At 38.8% G+C, this 22,974-nt stretch overlaps 1 protein-coding gene across 9 annotated transcripts in view; it reads right to left on the bottom strand.

The window, feature by feature from the left end:
• RAI14 (retinoic acid induced 14) overlaps positions 1-22,974 on the bottom strand; it is a 183,390-nt gene that overhangs the window by 5,549 nt on the left and 154,867 nt on the right. For 6 of the 9 annotated variants that reach the window (XM_069096104.1, XM_069096105.1, XM_069096106.1 and 3 more), the window contains 11 exons: positions 20,393-20,450; positions 15,617-15,687; positions 13,448-13,554; positions 11,625-11,803; positions 11,388-11,416; positions 9,865-9,951; positions 8,861-8,947; positions 6,686-6,743; positions 5,117-5,235; positions 2,478-3,995; positions 430-579 (listed from right to left, as the gene is read on the bottom strand). In XM_069096104.1, coding sequence (XP_068952205.1) covers positions 430-579; positions 2,478-3,995; positions 5,117-5,235; positions 6,686-6,743; positions 8,861-8,947; positions 9,865-9,951; positions 11,388-11,416; positions 11,625-11,803; positions 13,448-13,554; positions 15,617-15,687; positions 20,393-20,450 — 2,463 coding nt within the window. The remainder of the gene's footprint in view (positions 1-429; positions 580-2,477; positions 3,996-5,116; positions 5,236-6,685; positions 6,744-8,860; positions 8,948-9,864; positions 9,952-11,387; positions 11,417-11,624; positions 11,804-13,447; positions 13,555-15,616; positions 15,688-20,392; positions 20,451-22,974) is intronic. The other 3 variants (XM_069096109.1, XM_069096110.1, XM_069096111.1) reach the window with 3 other exon arrangements.

Below are 22,974 nucleotides of genomic sequence, written 5' to 3'. Positions count from 1 at the left end.
CCCTGACTTTGAAAACCCAGATGTTGGTCCTTCCCTCTCTGGTAACTAACTAGGTAGGGATGTAATGGTCAGACAGCTGGAAGGCCTGTCTGCTGAACTGTGTTATTTTCTGTCAGTTCTTTCTGAACTGTTGTATTCTCTGAAGTTCAGGGTGCTGACTTTTTCCCCTGAACTAGGTAAATGATATATGTTTGATTGATTAAAATAAAATTGTTAACCCATTTTGAGTTGCTTGCCTTTAGAAAAGCAGATCTAAGAACCTGTGCTAGCAGCCATCCTGGATATGCTAGGGTGCTTGCTGCTACACACACCAATTAAACCATAGCAATTAAGGGCACGCCCCCAGCGGAACATTCTTTAGGTCCCGTCAGCTGAGTTGGCCTGGGCTGCTTCACTCAACCTGTCAAAGGAAATGAAGTCCAAACTCACCGTCAGTTGATTCTGTAGCTGCTTCACTTGCTGCTGCAGGGCCTCCAGCTGCTGACTTTGCCTCTTGGATGCACTTGTGGAGTAGGAAAGCTGAGAGAGGCTGTTGAGAGCTTCCTTTAATTTGCTGACTTCCTTGGACATCTCATTTATCTAGTGAGAGGACAGCTGCATGAGGATACTTGCAGAACCAAACGTCAAAGGCACACCTCTAGTCAAATCCCTTCTAGTTTCTTCTACAGCGTTACTATGAAAGACAACTGAAACATTTTTTTAAGGAGCAAGACGTGCTTATATCCAATTTAAATTAAGCTTTCCATCAATTTTTTTGTATTGATGGGACAGTTTATGAAAACTCCAGCATGGCTTCCTACTTTTATCTCTTAAAAATAAATGCACTATAAAAACAGCCAGCAATGTCCAGAATAAACACCAATATCCTCAATTTAAAGAAAGAAAGCCATCGTGCTCAGAGTCACACAGCTGCCAGGGAGGGGTAAGTCTTAGGAGCCCTGACTTCTCTGGAGAAATTACTTTAAAGCAAGGGGTCTGTGCAATTCTTAGATAACTTACTGCATTTCTGATAGTACTAACTGGTCCATATCTGGAAAACAAAATGGAAAAAAAAGACCCCGAACCCAACCCCAAGCCCCCAAACCATGATGTTTCAGCCAATGACACTGGAAGCATATGACAGAGTGCTTAATTATTAGGAATGCTAAAACAGGTTCAGACAACGAACAATCGTTCAGGACGAGCTGCTGCTCTTGTTCTTCCTCTTATTTCTGAGGGACAACTCTGGCTCCTTAGAGAAAACATCCCTCCATTTCCCCCTCCAACCCTCCTTTGAAAATGAGGCCCAGGGAGTATTTCCATTGGCTTTGGTAGAAATCAATTATCCTAGAGCGGCAGCTCTTAAGCTTTTTGGCCTTGGACCAATTTACTCTCTTAAAAACTGGTGAGGCCCCTCTAAAGAGCTTTTGTTTATGTAGGGTTCATCCACTGCTTACTTACTATATTAGGAATTAAAACGTTTTACCATTATTATGAAAATAATTTTGACTTTATAGGTGCCCTGAAAGGGTTTCAGGAACCTCTAGAGGTCGCCAGATCACACTTCTGAGACTCTCTTTTAGAGAATGGGGTAAAGTTGAACATTACTTAGGATTTCAGTGGGAAAAAAAAAATTGGAATTTTTATTCAAGAACAAGGTTTGAAGTTCGTAGGTTTACCTTTGATGGAAGACATTAGTTAGATTTCTGCATGATGATTTTTATAGATGCATGAATTCAGAGCACTGAACAAATGAAAATGCTTTATAGACTTTGATTTTAAATACCGTGTTTCCCCGATAATAAGACCTATCCCGAAAATAAGCCCTCCCCTTACTGTGTAAGATTCCTCTAAAATAAGCCCTCCCCCGAAAATAAGCCCTATTGAGATTGCTACTGTAGTGAAGGTGATCCCCTGCGCTACACGCTACATTACGATACCCTCTGTATGCACCGTCCCCCCCTCGGTGAAACGCATGCCGCGCTCCAAGCTGCATCCAATCAGAGCTGCAGCAGTGAGCGCGTCATCCTGTTCTTCCCCAGTGATTTGCTTATTGAAATAAAGGTACATTTTTTTGTTCACATTTACCTGTTTATTAAAATTGCTGTCAATGTTCATTAAAATAAGCCCTCCCCTGAAAATAAGCCCTCTGGTGTTTTCCTGTCCAAAAAAAATAATAAGACAGTGTCTTATTATCGGGGAAACATGGTACTACATGCTTTTAAATGAGTGAATGAATGTATATCCTATTCATGGTTTTTTAGGCTGCACTGGAGACAAATGAATCCACATATTCAAGGAAGATAAAAAAAATCATGGAAAGTTAGTGGTAAATAATACTGTTTAATGTATTATGGTATGACTACAGTAGAAGCTGAGTAGCCCGGGGATGACAGTGAGTAAACAGCCTTTTTTCCCCTTGTAGGGTAGTAAACTTTCAGTAAATTCCTACAGGGTTGCATTACAGAAAGATTAAAAAAAAAAAGTGTTTCACCAACCTTCTTGTCTTTATCCTCTTCCAATTTTGAAGAGCTCTCAGAGTATCTCCTCATTTCTGTAAGTTCTTCCTGGGCTTGCTGGCACTTTTGATGAAGTTCATTCACCTCCTGTTCCTTAGTTTTCAGGAGATTTTGAAGACTGTCCTTTTCCCTTTTTATCTGCGAGACCTCATTTCTCACCTGAGCCACCTCTAAGGATGCCTTCTCTCTCTCCTTCACTGAATCCTTCAATTTAGACGTCAACGCACTCACTTCACCTTCCAAAGACGACTGGAGTTTTTCAAAGGAAGCTTTAGGTACCATGGCATCATTCATTGCCGCTTTTTCTTCCAAAAGATGCTTCTCCAGATTTGCCATTTCGGTCTCCTTGACAGCCAGCTGCTCCTTCAGACTGCTTATTTTCTCCTCCATTTCTTTGGCAGCATTCCGGAGCGTGGTTATCACTTGCAAATGTTCCGTGATGGACACGGAATTCTGCTTCTGAGCATCAACTAGTTGCTTGAGCTGCGTAACTTCATTCAATACCTTTGAATACTGGGACTTCATTTCTGATAGCTCATCTTCAGCTTTCACCCTGGACACATTTGTCACCTGAATAAGCTTCTCATGCTCATCTTTATGGATATATTCAGAAGTGACATCCTCCAGGGACTTCCTCTTCCTGTAGTCCTCAAGCTCAGCCTGGGCTTCCTTGTACAGCTGGGAGAGCTCAGTCACCTGCTTATTGAGTTCATCGATCATTCTATTCATTGCCTCTTTCATGTCTCCGGCCTCATCACTGGATTCTTGTGGTGCCTGACTTTTCAACGTGTCTTGTAATTTCTTGATTTCTTCTTGAGCATCTTTGTATTTCTCAATTAAAAAGGCCTTCTCTTGGTTCATATTCTCAATCACAGAGCAATATGAATTTCTTATTTTCTCATACTCTTCCACGGGTGGTTTGATGGCCAGGCTTTTCTCCTTTTCTTCAAGTTTCCCCTCTAACTCTCTCACTTTCTCTTTATTTCTTTCAATCTCTTCTAATGCATCCTGTAATTCTTGCTTAAGCTTTTCAATCACTTCATCCGTGGACCTCAGCTCATGGAGATCGGAGTAACTGTTATCTTTGCTTTCTGGAGTGACAAGGCCTAATTTCATCTGCTTCTGCACATTCAAGACCTCTTTCATAGCCTCTTCATACTTGCTCTGGGTTTCCTTTAGCTTTTGGCTAAGGTCGGAGCCATTCTCTGAAATCTCAGAGCTGTTTAAACAACTTGATTCTAGAACTCGAGACTGAAGCTGGGCTTGTAACTCCCTCCTTTCAGCTTCCGAGCTATCCAGTTTCATCTGCACATCCTGTAAAACTTCCTGTAGCTGCTTAATTTTTATATCACTGCTGCTAGTGGCTTTACTCAAAGTATGGGTTAAAACAAATGCAGAGGTTTCACTCGGTTTATCTGCTAATGGGACCAAATCAGCCTGGGTAGAATGGTAAGAGTCAGTGCTTAAGTCTGCCTCCCCCTCCTTGGGTGTTCTGGCCTGTTTAAAAAAAAAAAAAAGAATTAAACATGATAAAGAGTTGCCTCTTTCGAGTAACTCAGGTGGGAAGGAAGGATCTCAACACCTATTACTTGAGTGGAACATGGTTACCTATCAATTTCCCCTTCTAGTCTTCGCAGCCTTAGGGGGAAATGTCATTTGGGGACACGGGAGAAACAATACATGTCTCACAGGGTACTCTTCTGTCACACAGACTAATACTGTATCACTACTAAGATGAGAACCCCCTGGAATGTCTTGCAAATACCACAAATTACTGGTTTTCTCTGAAGCTGTCAAGGCCCTTCTCCTAAGAAGAATGTGGGAGGATTTTTTTCCCTCTTTTCTGTACCTGGGAGAATATGTCACTTAATAATAATACTAGCTAACATTCATATAGTGCTTACTATATGTTAGGCACTGTGCTAAATGCTTTACAATTATTATTTCATTTGATCCCACAATCCTGGGAGGTAAGTGCCACTGTCTTCAATGAGGAGACTGAGGCAAACAGAGGTTAAGTGACTTGGTCAGGGTCATATAGCTAGTTTATCTGAGGCTGGATATGAACTCATGTTTTTCTGACTTCACTGCCCATTTTGCATCTATTCTATTGTTGTTGAGTCATTTTTCAGTCCGTCCGACTCTTTGTGACCCCATTTGGGGTTTTCTTGGCAAAGATACAGGAGTGGTTTGCCATTTCCTTCTTCAATTCACTTTACAGATGAGAAAATGAGGCAACCAGGGCTAAGTGATTTGCCTAGGATCATACAGCTAAGTAAATGTCTGAGGCCAGATTTGAGCTCAAGAAGAGGAGTCTTCCTGACTCCAGGCCCAGTGCCCTTGCACCATCTAGTTGTTAACTGCATCTGTTGAGTTACCAAATGAATTTCTAAATAAATGCTCGGTGTTTTCTATGTTTATGATTTGCAAAACTATGAACTGAATTTGACAAAAAAAAGTGAAGGTGTGGTCTCAAGATATGGTTTCAAACTATAAGATACTAAAATTAAAAAAACAAACTCATTCTGAATATTGCCCCCCCCCCTTGCCCAGGGCCCTTAAAAAAAATTAAGTACTCTCACATTATAGAACACATAGAAAAATCTCAGCTTACTTACCTTTAATTTATCTTGTAATTCTTTATTATGCAAGGTAAGAGAAGCAACTTTTGCCTGCAAGAGTATGAGAAGATCTTGCTGGTCAGCTTCAGAACTCACATCCAATAAACTATCAGCACCTTAAAAAAAATAAGAGTTCATTTTCATTCCCTTCTAACTCAGTAGGTCTGAAACTGAACTCATTGTCGTTCTTGTTGTTTAATTGTGTTTGACTCTCTTTGACCCCATTTGGGATTTTGTTGGCAAGGACATTGGAGTGGTTTGTCACTTCCTTCTCCAGCTCATTTTATACATGAGGAAACTGAGGCAAACAAGGTCAAATGACTTGCCCAGGGTCACAATCTAGTAAGAGCTGGATTTGAACTCAGGAAGTTAAGTCTTCCTGATACCAGTCTGGGTACTCTATCCACTATGCTACCTACCTGCCCTGAATTGAACTCTGAATCTGACTCCAAAAATAGCTTTCCCTCCCAATTTTCCTATAACTGATGGTGGTACCACACCATTCTACCAAACTCAAAAACCCCAGTGACCTCTTTGGTTCTTCTTCCTACTTTCTTTGCCTCTCTTGCCTTGGCTCCTTTCCTGGCTCAAGTCCCTACTGCCACGATCCTAGACTGTAGCAAAAATTTGATCATTCGATCAAAGATTGAAGTGTTTTAGGTCATCTAACCCCTTTACTAGAGAGAGGAGGAAAATGAAACTTAGAAAGGTTAAGTAATGTGTCCATGGTCACACAGCTAGTAAGTAGCAAAGTCGGGAATTCTATGCCCCTCAGTTCCATTACACCACTCTAGTATCTTTCCTGTCCAATTCATCCATCACAGCACATTTAGGATTCTTAAAGCACTAATTCAACCATGTTTCCTTGCTCAAAAACTGTCAATGGCTCCCTCCAGCTTACAGGGGAAAAGGCAAAATTCATGCAAAATCCAAACACGCTGGCACTCAGGGCTTGGAGCATATACAGTAGGTACTCAATAAATGTTGAATTTATCTTTATCATAGGCATCAGCTCACATCTTACAACTTTCATTGAAATTATAAGATGCAAGATAAAAATTCTTTGTGGGAAAATTTTGCTTTTGCATTCAAAGGACAACGTATGCTCCGTTAGCAATTATGCCTTCTGACAAGTTCTGATTTCAGTGAAGGGTTTGTACCCATATCAGGTTTCTGTCTTCTACTGACAAAGCCACAGCACGCTGAAAGGGTCTAGGGGGTGGAAAGGATTGTTACAATTTTAAATGAGGCAATTTTTGCTCCAGATCTATGCATATAATACTTAAGAGTCAGTTACATAATATCATTCTTCATTAGGAAATGGAAAGCTTAACATTACTACAATTTAAAGGCCCATAGGCTGAGACATATGGTAATCGGTCTCTCTAAAGGTGTCCCACTAGGCTGCTCCAAAGGAACATGGAAATTGAAATCCAATCAGCATTTTTTAGGCCTTATTATGTGTGAAGCACTGTGCTAGAACTGAAAAGGAATAAATGCTAGCCTCTGGAAAAAGGATAATCATCCCTCTTCCATCCTGAACACCCCCACACCTTTATACCTTACCTGTAGTACTATCACTCAGACGGTCTTTGTTATCCCGTAAAGAGCTGACCTCTTCCTGCTGAAACATAAGGAGGCTTCTGATTAGGCTTCAGAGAAACATTTTCTTCATTTATAAATACATACAAACAAAACACACAACTCTTATATACCATGTCTGAGGGAAGTCTGGTAGAATTATAGAATAAGAAGAGTTTTGCTTTTTTTTGGGGGGGGGGGAGGAGAAAAAGAGAAACATATTTCAACAGGTGTGAGCCACCATGCCCAGTCCATCTAAAAAGTCTTTTTAATGAGCTGAGCCCTAAGACTAGAAATGACGGAGCCACCTCAAGTCTTGGCTGCTAATTACCCTTTATTTTTTTGGGGGGGAAGGGGGAAATCTTGGACCTATGATTTAATTAGCTAGGGAACTCCTGATTTGGAAGATCAACAACTCCACTACAAATTACAGTCTTAAGAGGGGAGCCTGGGGTACTAAGTAGTTAATTGACTTGACCACTATCACATCACTAGCATGAGTCAGAGATAGGGCTTAAACCCAGGTCTTTTTGATTACAAGACAAACTCTATTAATTGATTTGATAAGTTTAAAAAAAAAATACCGGGGCAGCCAGGTAGCACAGCGAGTAAGAGCACCGCTGGCCGTGTAACCTTGAGCAAGTTACTTAACCCCAATTGCTTAGGGGCAGCCAGGTAGCATAGCGAGTAAGAGTACCAGCTCCAGTGTCGGGATGACCTGGGGATCAAATCCGGGCTCAGATACTCAGCACCACACCCAGAAACAACTGGCTGTGTAACCTTGAGCAAGTTACTTAACCCTGATTGCTTTAAAAAAAAAATACCAAAAAATATTGTGTTTTTTTTTAGTATTTTCATATTATGGCTTAGAGAATGAGAGCTGGAAATAGCCTAAGAAATCATCTAGTCTGACTCTTTTATTTTACTTTTTTTTTTGGAGGGCAATTGGGGTAGACTTGCCCAAAGTCACATGGCTAGTAAGTGTGTCAAGTGTCTCAGGCTGGATTTGAACTCAGGTCCTCCTGACTCCGGGGCTGGTGCTCTACTCACTGTGGCACCTAGCCACCCCTGACTCTTCTATTTTACAAATAAGGAAAGGAGGATTAGAAAGGTTAATGATTTGCCCAAAGTCAAATGGGTAGTAAGTAGCAGAGCTGGGATTCAAACACAGGCCGTTTAATTCCAAATTAAATTGTCTTTTACTTGCCCCATGCTGTCCTCTCCCCACCCTGATCCTCTCTGAATAAGTTATCTGGTGTTAATAATCTCCTACTAACCTTTAATTAAGACACAACAATAAAGAATACACATAAACCCCCAACTAAACATAATTGTGGATAGTAAGATTATCTGTATTATGCATCTATATTATCTATTTTAAATATTTTAATTTTAAAAATTGCTTATATGCCTTGATATGGGAGCTGTGAATGATTTCCTCTAATTCCTTCATCCTTGGAAATCTTCATCTGTGAATCTCAATCTGCACTGCAAAATACATTCCTATAATTTCAAAGCCAGGTTCTCATTTCCAGGAGAAGGACCTACTTTATGTGGATGAATGGCAGATAATGATCCAAGCAACAATTTTTCATAAGGAAAAGCTTAAGGGGACAGATTTTTTGCAGAGGAAGAAGGTTCAAGAAAGAGGAGAATTTTTGTTTTTAAAACAGCCTCATTTGTAACGCTTTTCCCTCCCCAGATAGTGAATTCTTTTACCTTCCTCTTTCCCAAATCACTTGGTTGTTGGCAGAATTTCTCTTTGGAATGCATGATTTCTCTTGAGCCATTGCCACATTAGAAGAGACAAGGATATTAAATTATAGTAGTGTAACTTCTTTTCCCTGACTCAAGGTTCTAGAACATTTGACCAGGGGAAGAGAAAGGTTAGCTACCAGGCACTTTCCTCAATGATATCTTCTTTACATAGATAGATCTCAAATGAACAACCCTGAGATAAGGGGAAGTGGGTGTTGTTCAAAGTCTCATTTTAATCATTAAAGATTTTATTCTCCCTCCCAAATTGTGGTTGTTAAGCAAATAATGGAAATATTCTGTTATGAGTATTTTGTTTTTTTCCATCAAGCCATGTGACCTTTCTGACCAGACTTATTCAATCTCACAGACACAGACACACAGACACACACACACACACAATACCTTGAAAGATTGCTCAGGGAAAAAGACTGGTTCTTTTCCTGACAATGGGGTTGAAGTTACTGAACGTGGTATAGACAGGTCACTCAACTGAAAAACAAAAAATAAAATCACTAATACAGGATATTTCCTCAAATTCTGTTTTTCTCTTGTGTCAGTAGTACTAAGGTGGCAACTTAATTATCCATTGCTAAATTTAAGATCTAACACTCCTAGTGAGTAGCAGTCAAATCAGGACAGATTTTCAATCTATTTTCTATTTGAATCTATTTTCAACTTAGTTTAACCCCAAACTCAAACAACCCACAGACCATGAGAAACTTTACTGGATCTAGAGAAAATGATGGATAAGTAAACTAAAATGCTTTTAAAGACACTCCATGGGAGATATGATTCTCTACGATATCTTTGGGTAGTATTCTCCCTTTGTGGGATAGCTCCATAAAATTTTAACTGCTAGGATGTTTTATTTTCTTTGCTAACTTCTAAGATCGGTCTCTCTGACTCTCTCACACACTCATGTGCACATACACACTGAGTCACTGGGGACTTAGGAAATGCACATCAATTTTATATTTCCCCATTTTTGACCCAATTAGGATGGTACATTTTTTTTGAGGTGATCCAATAAACCTTTTTTTTTTCTGATTAGCACCACTATTCCAACTTCATTTGTACAGATAATTAAGAATTGATCATAAACTGAAAGTAAATCACCTTCAAAAAGTTTCAGCCATAACTTTTTAGCTATATCCGATTTAGGCTCCCTTAGATCCTGGTACATTTCTTCCAGTTTTGTGATAAAGCAAAACAACCCTATTTTCATGACTGGTAATGAGATCCCTTTATTGTACTATGCAAAGTAATGTTAAAAAACAGATATTGCTAAAGTTCAAGTGTATCATTCAATTTCAGTTTTATGGCCTCTTCCTTTTAGTGCTAAAGTTAAAAAAAAAAGTTTGACTTTGCCAACATTATTCCTTTTTATTTTATTTTATTTATTTTACCTGGGAAGGACTGATAGGAGGTGGTGGAGCTCTGCGTTTTTTGGGAGTTCCACTTCTTTCTGAGCTTATTCTAGAGACTTGATCATGCTGGAAGTTTCACAGGCCAGAGAATGGAGGCGGGTTAGTCTGGTTAGTAAAGTTGGAGCAAGTAGTTTTTCAAAACAAACAAGAAAAAAATCTCAGTAGCACATGCATTTCTTCTTTATACTGTCTATAAATTTATGTAAATATCTGGGTCTGAAACAGATGATCAAAAAAAAAAGATAGTATTCTATGCATGCTAAGTTTCCTTTTGGCATTCCATGCTTCAATGGGGGAGGGGGGGGCGGGGAAGCATAAACAAAAAACGAAACAAGGTGGTGAAAGGTGGGGAGAAAGAATCATTTATTGTAGTCATTGACTCAGCAAATATTTATTAAGTGCCTACTGTGTAAAGAGTAGCATAAATACACAACAGGATGCAGTGCTTAGAATTTCCTCCCTCTTAACATGATTCTATTCTCCTTTCTTAGGAATGCCTGGGCCAATAGGTTAAAAAAAAACCCTTTCTTTGTGGCACTGTAGTCAATAAAAAAATTCTGTTCAATGAGTGGAATACCATCCTTCCTCTTTAGCTCCAAAATTACCTTTTGTAAACACAGTACTTAGCATTTAATAAAGTACTCTGTAGTTCTGGGGGGAAAAAAGTTGCTCAAAAAGAAACCAGATATCTATAAATAACAGCCAAGTGCATGCTTCTTTATCAATAAGGCAAACTGTTAAAAAGTTTTCAGCACAAAACCCAAATAGACAGATGAAACAGACTACAAAAGGGATCTTAAACTAGTTCTACTACATACAAATTCATAATTTATTAAGTATTTACTTAAAATACATAAAAAGCAAGATCTTTTAAAATAGAGATAAAGGCTAGTTTTTTCCCCCTCTCTTTTAAATTAACAGTTATTGTAAATCTTCTCGAGTTGTATAGTTCTGTAGAAAATAAGTTTACAGAGTACTGTAGGCTTTATTCCATGACCATGATTTAAGGGTTATTCTAGGGCTAAGTCCAGGGTTGTGTTTTTCTAAATTAATTTTTATATGAATATGTTTCTAAGTTTAAAGCTATATATTCTTCAAATTTCTTTTGAAGTATCAGCTCCAAACATTATGTGCAACTGGGTTTAATGGAAAGAACACTGCATTTGGAATAAGAAGATGTGTTCAAATCCTGATTCTGTCATTAACTACGTATGTGACCCAAAGTCACCTCACCTCTGTTCCTTGGTTTCTTCATCTGTAAAATAAGGGGGTAGGACTAAGTGGTCTCAGAGGTTGCTTACAGTTCTAAATTTGTATCTGAGAAATGTATTTTATTACCTCAAAACATAGGATTAAGACTTCCAAAGAATGACATTCCAGTTCTGTCAAATTTTTCATTTAATCTGTATTACTGTAGCAACAATGCACAAAGTTTGAGCCAAACATTTTAAAATTCCTGCTACTGAAAAAAGGCAGCCCCATCTCCCGCACCCAATAAATACCTGCTTTGGTTTTGTTGGAGTCTTTACATCTGTAGAGAAAGGGGGGAAAATGAACTTTGTAAATCTTAAAGATGCAAATCCACTTTTTTGGGGGGAAGGGGGTAGTCTAGGTAACAAAACTTCAGATTTCATCAAGATACTTTAAGCAGAAAAGGTCTAACATTTAAATTATTTTATCCTTTGGGGAAAATATAGTGGGAAAACTTAAAACAACACTGGTTATTTTCTTTCACATACCAGTGTCCTGAGAGATTTTTGATAATAGAAGGCTTTGAATTCCTGTATTTTCTGAGAGTTTAGAATAATGTAAGGCATTGTGTCCAAGAGAATCCACAAGGTTTAAGTCTGCACCCTTTTTAATTAAGGCTTCCACCATGTTAGAGTTGCCAGTTTCACAAGCCAGTATAAGAGCAGTTCTGGAGGAAAAAAAAGGGAGATACCAGTTTAGTTCTAAGGAAACATAGAGATGCATGTTCTTTGGAGAAATCTTTCCTTTTTTTAAAAAGAACAAAACAAAACAAAGGGGACATGGGGCAAGGAAAAAGAATAAACAAAGAGGTATTGGTTGGAGGCAGAAAGGGATAAAAGAGGAGAGAGGGAGGCTAGTAGAGAGACTTATTTAGCCTGCCTCTCTCTCTCTCTCTCTCTCTCTCTCTCTCTCTCTCTCTCTCTCTCTCGTGATGGCACAGTACAAATACGAAATTAAGTGTACACACACACACACACACACACACACAAAATAACTAGCCTAGATTATGATAACAAAGTATATATTGTACCTACATTCAGGGCTTTTTACTATGGTGTACTTCTTCAGACATAAAATTTATTGGAACTCTTGCATTAAGATTTTAAAATGCTTTTTTAAAATTAAAAAAAAGTCTACAGATTGCTAAATAAGTTAAGGATAATTTTTAAACACATTTTCATATCAATGTTATTCTGAATCTAAGGTCATTATGCTATTAATGATATATATATATATATATATATATATATATATTTCTCCCTGTCAGTAATACAATGATAAGGCCATCTTTCTTACCTTTATGTAAGGTGGTTCACAACAATTTTAATACTTTTCCATGAGCCAGTTTTTTTTGTCATTCTTTCCAATGACTGATTAGATTTTCAATGAAACCCGCCCTGAACCAGAGTCCTGTTTTTAAGTTAACTGGGGTTTAGAGGCATGGTTTTGTCACTTTGCCAGTTCGGGATCCAAAGTGAAGAGAACAATCATTATGTTGGTTTTTCTTCTGAACTTGGTAACTACACAAACATCTTCTGGATATTTATTTTATCTTAATTATTAATATTTTTGTTTTCTCTCTTCAAACTTCAAGATTTTACCCAATTATGCAAAATAAGTTGGGGCTACAAAATTACTTATAATTTTAAAAGTCTAATAGAAATGGACACTGATTATGGCTTAGTCAAGGCAGGCCAACAAGATGATGTACCATACAATTACTAGGCACTTAGACCACTAACAAGTCAAGATTGCATGGGGGACTCCAACCAATCTCCACATTGTTGCTCTGCACAGATGCAATACATATATCATAGGCAACAGATTAAAAAAAAAAGCCAATTGCAATATGTGCTTATTTGTCAATTAAAAACACTTTTTTAAATGAAGCCCCAAAACATAACTTGAGGAATAATATCCTAAATTATTTAACTTAATACGAATGGCATTAAGTGTGATAGATCAAACTTTGTCTTTGTCTCAGCCAAAGGCATTTTAAATTATTTGCAATTTGTCCTGAATATTAAGAAAAAGAAAACACTGCGTTCACAGATTTCTTTGACAGCTCAGTCCACCCAAAATTACTTGCTCATTTTCGCCTTCAACAGCCACATCATGGATTTAGTTAAATACTGTCAACAGTCTGGGAAACATTTCTTCATTTAACCATGGCCTTGATGATCCAAGAAGGCAGGAAGAAAATCATCCCATAGTAAATAAACCATCAAAAACACAGCTGTAATTTTCTGGAAACATACAGAAGATTCATGTTGCCAAAGTCATATTATCAACAAGGCTAATTTTGTGGTACCTTCCATTTTTGTCTCTGGAATTGACATCTGCTCCATGATCCAAGAGATAGCGGCACACTTCAATATGGCCATTTTGTACTGCAAGAAGCAGGGGTATATTCCCATCCTAGGAAACATATTCAGATCAAGATTTCAGTTCTTATACCAGCAGCCAGAATAACAAAGCACTCTGTTCCCTCCAAGTCAATTCTTGTCTTACACTGGTGGTTTCACACTTGTTCAACTCTCATACAGTTTGTCACTGGGGAACTGATGTGAACGTTTAACATCATACTTATGTGGTCTGATGATCAAAGCTTGATCATGTAAGCCTTGGAGACAAGAATCACTCCAGGTAAATTCAAAGGATGAAGTAGGTAAGGGGAATATTTGTAATTACATAAAGAGAGAGGCTTGGGGCAGGGGGGAAAGCAGATGGGTGGTGGTTTAGAAAATAGTTAAGACATCAGGACCATTACAAAATTACCATCATCTGGAAAAAAGTCTTCCAAGAAAAGGAAGTAAGGAATGACAAAGACAGTCTCTTTTCATATTCTCAAGTTCTCCCAACATGTTAAGATGTGTACTTTTAATAATCAGCCCCTTATAAGGCACTGTAGCTATCAAGATGAGAGAAGAAAAGAAGCGTCTACCAAAGAATCAACTATAAACAAAATTAATCTTTATCTCACATGACCTGGTCCTCTCTAAGCAGTTTCTATGAATCAATCTCAATGTTTGCCTTCGATTTGCCTTTTCAATTATTTGTCTTATTTTTTTTAACTATCATTATCACAAGAATCTATGGTCTGAGATAATTTGTCTGCAAAATGAGTAAGGCAAATGAAGACTGGGAGTGTAACAATAAGCTTTTCCTCAAAATCCATGGTGTCTCCAGATGGGACACTCAATCTAACTTTGCAGGTCCTATGATATTTCATGAAGTAACAAATTTTACTGGTGAAATAAAAAAGCTATCAGGAAGAGATATTATATTTATACATCTATTCACAAATAAAAATGTATGTGTATATACACACTATATATGTATACACACGGCTAAAGATAAGCCACGCATGTCTAATTATCTCAGAATTCAGCCTCAATAAGTTAGAAGACATTTATCACCAAAAGGTTGGCCATCAGATAATTCCTTTTTGCTTATGAAAATCATTAGTTTATACTAAGTAATGAAAGTGTTGCCATATGCATGAATGGGGGAATACCCACACAGATGAAATCATGGAAGTGTAGTATAGCAGAAAGAGCTTTGGACCTCTCAACTGAGGAACTGTCAAACTGTGGAATACTATTATGTTGTAATAAATGGTGACTATGAAGAATTCAGTGAAACATGGGAAGACTTATACGAACCGATGCAGAGTGAAGCAAACAAAACCATTTGGAAAATGATGTATAGGAGAATATTAATGTAAATGGAAAGACTGACTGTTCTCCTCCTCCCTCCAAAATAACAATCTTGTTCATCTAAATACTGTTTAACTATAATGTCCAAGCTTATCCCAAAAAGGAGAAGAGAAGGAGGTAGGGGAAGGGGGAGAGGACTGTGTGTGCGGAATCCTGCATAACTAGATTTGATTGATGTGTTAATACATTTTGCTGAAGTGTTTTTGCCCTTATATTTGATCTGTCAGAATCCCCATTAGAATCCCTGTTCTGGTACTTAACACTTGGGTGACTTTTGGTCAAATTACTTCACCTTTCTGGGTCTCAATTGCCTTACCTGTAAAATGAAAAGGCTATACTAGTTGATATAGAAGGTCATACTATCTCTAAACCTATGTTACAACAATATTAAGTAATAAAGTACAAATGTACACGCCCAGAATTCATGTCAAGTGTTTCATTCCTGAGAGAATAAGACTGTGCTATACTACAGAGTTACATAAGATTGTTTCTACCATACACTATAGACATTTGGAAATTAATTCTCCTATTTTTTCAAGGTTAGAAAAGTAAGACTGTATTATCTCTATTTTTCAGGAGAGGAAATAAAGGAGTAGTTTACCAAAAGCCAAAGTCTCCATTACATGTGTTACAGTCACAATGGCCCTTAGGATGCTGTAGGTAAGGAGTCATTGAGGTACCCTAAAGTGCTTAGTAAATTAATTTCCTTCTCTACCTCTGGTGACTTTGACTGGTGACTTACTGGTGTGAATGTTACTCACCAAATCCTTGAGGTTAACAGGGCTTTTGTGCTCACAGAGGATCTGAGTTGCTTGAAGGCATCCATGTGCCGCTAAGAGAAAAAAAACACAAAATTCCCAACAAATCACATGGATTCCTCTCTTTTATTCACCCCCTCCCCAAATCTTATTTCATTTAAAAGGAACATGTAATAAAATGGAAAATTACCAACTCAGGTGCCTTGCAGTGAGATGTTGATAATTATAAAAGATTTTTTTTCATCTTCTTGTCTCTTACCAGTTATACAGAATCAAAACCACCAACAAGCTCTATTTGTTGCTTTAAAAAATGAGTTGCATTGTCTAATTCCAACCTCTAAGAGAACTATTTAAAGTTGTCACCTCAGGGATCAGTGTCACTGTGCTTCCATTTAATAGCATGAACTGAATCAATTAACAAGTATTTATTAAGCACCTACAAGGAGGTGGGCACCGGGATTATAGAGACAAAAATGAAACAGTTCCTGACTTCAAAGAGTTTACACTCTATTGAAGAAAACAACACATATGCATACATGTATATGGAAAATCCATGCACAATAAATTCAAGGTAAAAAACAATGGCTGTCAGCAACCCCAATTCATATAATAATCATTCCAATTCTACTAACATCCTGGCACCAAGAAAGGGTTTGATAAGTACTTGTTGATTGAACAGGTGCCTTTTGTGCACTGGGCACTGTACTAGAGGCTCAGAACATATAAGGACAAATACAAAATAATCCCTTTTCTTAAGAAACTAAGTGGTAAAAATTATGACAGCTATCTCTGTACAATGATATAAAACTCAAAGATTGGTGGAAATTTAAAGGTTTAACTAAAAATATTTGTATTGGATTTTCTATCATCTCTCCTTTAAATTCCAAAATGTCTGATCACATTCATAGTCTAAAGAAAAATCAAGTACTCTGAACTACCTTCTACCTCTTTTCTCCCCATTCTACTTTAAGCTTCATTCTATGTGGTGTTTTCTCCTATTAGAAACTAAGCTCAGCGAGGGAATCAACTTTCTTTCTACTTGTGTATTTCCAATGCTCACTGTAGAGCCTGGCTGCCCGCTCACTGACCAACTACAGAAAAGTCATAACTGTCACTCAACTTGGCAATAGCCACTTCTTTTCACTCCATACTATAATTAAAAGGTAGGTTTTTTTTTTTTCAAATGCTTTATTAACTTCTGGTTTACATCATTCATTTCCACCAGATTTTGAGTTACAAATTTTTTCCCCATTTTTCCCCTACCCACCACCCCAAAATAGTGGTCCCATAGGATATCCCCTCTTCCAGTCCACTCTCTCCCATACCCCCTTTGACTTTTCCAGTAAGGCATGGTGGATCTCTATGCCCCAATGCCTGTATATCTTATTTCCCAATTACATGTAAAATAGTATTAATGATTGTATTAAATATTTTTAAACATTGATTTTAAAACTTTGAATTCCAAATTCATTGCCTTCCTCCCTTGTCACCCACCCTTACTGGGAAGATAAGCAATTCAGTATAGGTTGTACATGTGTAGCTATGCAAAACGTTACCATAGTAGATATATTGTAAAAGACTGACTATATTTTCTCCCTCCTATCCCACTTCCCACTTGTTCTATTCTGTACTTTGATTCTGTCCCTTTTCAAAAATGGGTGTTTGCAATTTCCCTCCCCCCGAGCCTGCCCTCCCTTCCATCATCCCCCATCTCATCCCCTTCACCCCTACTCTCTTGCAGGGTGAGATACCTTATTTAGTGTGTATGTCATTCCCTCCCTGAGCCAAATTTAATGAGAATAAGGTTTTGCCTTTTTGCCTTCCTGTTCTTCTCATCCATTGTAACCATTTTCCCTTGCCTCTTCTATATGAGATAGTTTACCCCATCCTGTCTCTCCCCATCTCCTCTCATTATATTCCTCTCTCACCTCTTAATTTCACCTTTTAAGTATCATCCCTTCCTGTTAAAATGGTTCTGTGTCCTCTATCTATGTATACCTGTAAACATATATACACACATTCACATATGTATTCATATGCTCATATACCCTCATATATAGACATATATATATATATTTCTATTCCCTTCAACTATTTTCATACTGAAAAAAGTTTCATCAGTTACAATTATTGTTTTTCCATGCAGGAATGTTAATAGTTCAACTTTGATAAGTTCCTTATGATTTCTTTTCCCTGTTTACCTTCTCAAGCTTCTCTTGCTTCTTGTATCTCAAAGTCAAATTTTCTATTCAACTCTGGTGTTTTCATCAAGAATGCTTGAAACTCCTCTATTCCACTGAATGACCATATTTTTCCCTGAAACATGATACTCAGGTTTGCTGGATAGGTGATTCTTGGTTTTAATCCCAGGTCCTTTGCCCTCCGGAATATCATAATTGATCCCTCAGTGTAGAAGCTGCCAGATCCTGAGTTATCCTGATTGTGTTTCCACAATATTCAAATTGTTTCTTCCTGGTTGCTTGTAATATTCTCTCCTTGATCTGGGAATTTCAGAACCTGGCTATAATATTCCTAAGAGTTTTCTTTTTTGGGATCTTTTTCAGGAGATGATTGGTGGATTCTTTGAACCTCTATTTTGCCCTCTGGTTCTAAAACATCAGGGCCGTTTTCTTTGAGAATTTCTTGGAGGATGATTTCTAGGTTCTTTCTTTGATCATGGCTTTCAGGTAGTCCAATAATTTTTAAATTCTCTCTCCTGCATCTATTTTCCATGTCAGTGCTTTTTCCCATGAGATATTTCACATTGCCTTCTATTCTTTCATTTGTTTGGATCTGTTTAACAGCATCTTGATTTCTCACAGTCATTAGCTTCCATTTGCTCCAATATAATTCTGAAGGAATGATTCTCCTCAGTGAGCTTTTGAGATTCTTTTTCCATCTGGCAAATTTGGCTTTTTAAGGCATTCTTCTCCTCATTGACTTTTTGAGCCTCTTTTGCCATTTGAGTTAGTCTATTTTTTAAGGTGTTATTTTCCTCAGTCAGGCTGTTGACTCTCATTTCATAATTTTCTTGCATTGTTCTCATTTCTCTTCCCAATTTTTCCTCCACTTCTCTTATTTGCTTCTTAAGGTCCTCTATGGCCTGGAACCAGCTCATATTTTTCATGGAAGCTTTTGGTGCAGGAGTTCTGACTTCACTGTCATCCTCCTGTTCCATGCTTTGCTCCTTTTTGTCCCCAAAATGGGAGTCTAATGTTGGATTGCTTTGCTTGCTTTGTTTTCTTTGCCTGGTCATGTTGCCACTCAATTACTTGACTTTTGGGCTTTTTGCCACAGTAGGACTCTGCTACCAGAAAGGGGAGCTTAGTACCAAATGCTGGGGTTTTCTCAGTTGGGTGCCCTCTCTGAAACCTCCACACGTTCTGGCAAGCTGGTCACATACCCAGGGACCTCCACCCTAGACAGCAATCCAGATCCAAACAGGTTAAAGCAAGAGCGATTACCCCTCAGACTGGTTGCTTGGTCCCCCTACACTCTGCAGGCCAGGAGCTGAAGCTGCCAGATGGCAGTGGCTGCTCCTCAGCCCTCAGCGGCTTCTCGCCCCAGGGGAAGAGGCTGATGCACTCCCCACTACTGGGTCCCAAAGTCCACACTGCACTGTCCTCTCACTTTGTCCTTCGTATCTATGTGTTGATAAATCTGGAAACGGCCACAGCTACTGCTGATCTGGAGTCCCTCCAGCTGGTGGTTGGTCAGGCCTGCCCTGGGGCTAAAACCTCTGCCTCATGCGGGGCTGGGCTTGGCTTGGCTCCCAGAGCGCTGCCTTAGCTCAATTCCTGCCAGCCTGTCTGTAGCAGGAGTTTAGCTTCTTTGTATCATTTTGTGGGTTCTGTAGCTCCAAAGTTTGTTCAGAGTCCTCTTTTACATGAATTGGGGGAGGTGGAAGCGGGAGTCCCATGGAAGTCCTGTTTCTACTCCGCCATCTTGACTCCGCCCCAAAAGGTAGTTTTCTTACAGAATGGTTCTCTGGCTTTCTTTAAGTTCAAACTAAAATCCTACCTACTACAGGAAAGCCTTCCCTAAGCCCTTCTTAATTCCAGTGCCTTCCAACTATTAATTATTTCCTATTTATTCTGTACATAGGTTGTTTTGTATATATGTTTGCATATTATTTCCTCCAACAGACTGTAAGCTACTTGAGGGTGAGGACTGTCTTTTGCCTCTTTTTGTATCCCTAGTTCTTAGCACAATGCCTGGCACACAGTAGGCACTCAATAAATGTTCACTTAATGGAAATGAGAACTTTCCTTTGCTGGAGAGCTAGAGGGAGGCACATCTAGAATATGAAAGGTTAAATGAGGGGAAGGAACAGGAGAAATAAGATGTTTGAATGTCTTCAAGAGATAGAAGGGGGTGGGGCATGCAGAGGGAAAAAAAAGAAAAAAGTTACACGATAATTTTACCATATCTAAAAGGAACAGGAGGAGCGGCTAGGTGGTGCAGTGAATAGAGCACTGGCCCTGGAGTCAGAAGGACCCGAGTTCAAATCCAGCCTCAGACACTTGATACACTAGCTGTTGTGACTTTGGGCAAGTTAATTAACCCCAATTCATTCCAAAAAGCAACCCACCCCCTCAAAATAAGAAAAAAATAAATGGAGTAGCAAGCTGTATATAATAGAGATTTGTAGTTTCATGTGAAATCATCTTTTTTTCCCCTTTTCTATTATGTTATGGAAATACTTGTTTTATTACTTCGATTCAGAATAAAATAAAATTATAAAGAGATAAAGGTATAGAAACAGAAAGAAAAGTTTACCTGCATAGTGTAAAGCTGTTTTCCCAGAATTATCAGTGCTCTCTGCAGGACATTTAGACTGAAAGACAAAAAAATACAATCACTATATATAGATATAGATATAGATACATTTTAAAAAATAATTATTCCAATTCAGTTTGTTCCCAGTCTTCAAAAACAGTGGTCCTAATGAGACATGAGGCCTTTACAATTATTCTAAAATGAAAATGAAGTTATGATAATCATTTGGGAGTTGGGGGGGGGGGTAATATGAAGAGGGAGCCTCAGAAATGAGAGAAGTGTTTCTTAGCACTAGAAAGAATGAAAATCTACTTACAGTTTACTACATTTGGATCTAATTTTACTAAAATATAAATCAAAGCTTCAGAACTTTAAACAACAAGGAATAAATTCTATGCACATGCATTTCTGTATAAACAAAGAAAATGATACTAGAAGCTTGACTATGGGGTGACACCATGGTAGGGGGTTAGGAGGCACCGAAGTCAGAAGACCTGGATTCAAATCCTACTGCTGATGCTTACTATCTATGTGACCTCCGACAAGCCAATTGGACTCAGTTTACTCATCTGTAAAATGAAGGGGTTGGACTCGATAACTTCTGAGTTCTCTTCTGGCTCAGCATCTATGATCCTACGTGGTCCTAGCCTATCAGAAGCTCCAGTTTATCAGAATCAGTTTGAGCTTAGAGACAAAGCCAGACCCTTTGGCAAGTCAGAGGACCAGGACAAGGTTTCAGGACCGAAGGCAACTAAACAGAAGAGAAATAGGACAGCTAATGACGAACACCCTGAGCTCTGAAGCAGGGGCTGGGGTCAGTGAACCTTTAAAATTATTTTGATAACTGTAGTATAATAAAATTGGGTTACTTTATAATCCTATGTACTTAATTTTAAGTATCTTAAAACATTAGCCTGAAGAGCTGTGATAGTAATGGCAATTAAAGATTCCCCTGTATTGGCTTGGTTTTCAAATTGATTGTATTAAAACCCAGAGTTTGTTAATCCCACCTGTGGGATGGGCTTGTTGATGTGAAAAGAAAGTCCTGAAGTGGGAGGAGCTGGTGATGTAGATTTGGAGAGACAAGAGAGAGGCGGAAGTTCTTTTTGGAAGCAGCACCTCGTGGAGAGAGAGAGACTAAGAGATTGCTGGTGGCCGCTTTGAATTGCCCTGGACTTTTGAGACCTGCCCCCTGAGCTGCCAAGGACTGAGGAGACATGGCTGTTTTGCTGGTACTTTGTCTGTCTGTTTTGATGTTATTTTGCCAGATTTGTCCACTGGTGAAAGACTGTCCTGTTGAAGAAGTCCTGGAACCTGGCATTTGGTTAAGAAGGCCTGAGACTGTCCTGCAGACAGAGAGTGAATACTGTCCACTGGTGAGGGACAGTACTGTTGTTGCAGGGGTCTGGAGACTGTCCGGCAGACAGAATGAATACTGTCCACTGGTGAAGGACAGTGCTGTTGTTGCAGGGGTCTGGGAGCCTTTCTGTTGGTTCAGAAGCCCTGAAGAAGGATTTTCTTGTTGTATGTTTACAGAAATCCTGGGAGAGGGCTTTGCTAATGTGTTCAGGGGTTCTAGGACTGTTCTACAGACAGAGGATAAATTCATGAAGGGACTGGCAATGTATCTTATGGCCTTGCTAAGCCTTGTCTCTCCAGGAACTAAGATTGCTGAGAACTTGCCTCGTGTCAAGATGAAGAAAAGACCTCCATTTGGGTATTAAGTGCTGTGTTTAAACTTGATGTAACTCTGGGGTAGATTCAATTGTGATCCAGGGGTGGGGAACTTTTGACCTTATTGTGTTCTATGGTTGAGCAAATGAATGTATTTTACTTATGTTTGGAAACTAATCTCCATTTGAGAAGAGGGGCTTTGTGGTGGACTTAATTAAGGTATAGCCTAGGGGTGGAGAAGTATTTAGAACAGAGACTTTGTAATTGATTGAATGATTGGAAGGTCCTGGGGTGGGGTAGTACTTGGAGATTATTTAATCATACTTAGTAAATACTGTATTTTGAATGATGTCATGTTTTGATCTTCTCTGTTCTGGGTTTGTTACTGAATAAAATAGAGAGCACCTATGCTGGTATTTTGAACCTGGGAAGTTGCCTTTGCTTGGTATTACATTACAAGAGCACACAGGCTTCACCAGACTGCCAAAGGGGTTCTCACACACACACACACACACACACACACACACACACACTCTCTCTCTCTCTCTCTCTCTCTCTCTCTCTCTCTCTCTAGGCCTGTGATTTCATTAGTGAGAGGAACTACAAATGGGAAAACTCTCTCCACCAAAGTGGGCTGGCAACTGGTCTGGCATTTTAAGTCTTAAGAGTATTTCTAGGGGCAGCTAGGTGGCACAGTGAATAGAGCACAAGTCAGGAGGACCCGAATTCAAATACAGCCTCAGACACTTGCTAGCTGTGTGACCTTGGGCAAATCACTCAACCCAAACTGCCTTGCCTTCTCCCTCAAAAAAAAGAAAGTTTCTAGGGGCACCGAGAAACTAAACTTGCCTATGGTCATAGAATTAATAGTATTGTCAGAGGAAGGACTTATTTAAACCTAGAATTAA

This window comes from Petaurus breviceps, unplaced genomic scaffold, assembly GCF_028583685.1.
Source record: "Petaurus breviceps papuanus isolate PSGF00001 unplaced genomic scaffold, PetGlider_PUasm1.0 229, whole genome shotgun sequence".
In the NCBI taxonomy this organism is placed as follows: domain Eukaryota; kingdom Metazoa; phylum Chordata; class Mammalia; order Diprotodontia; family Petauridae; genus Petaurus; species Petaurus breviceps.
The sequence above is the reverse complement of the archived record's forward strand: the minus strand, read 5'-3'. Positions and strand labels throughout refer to the sequence as shown.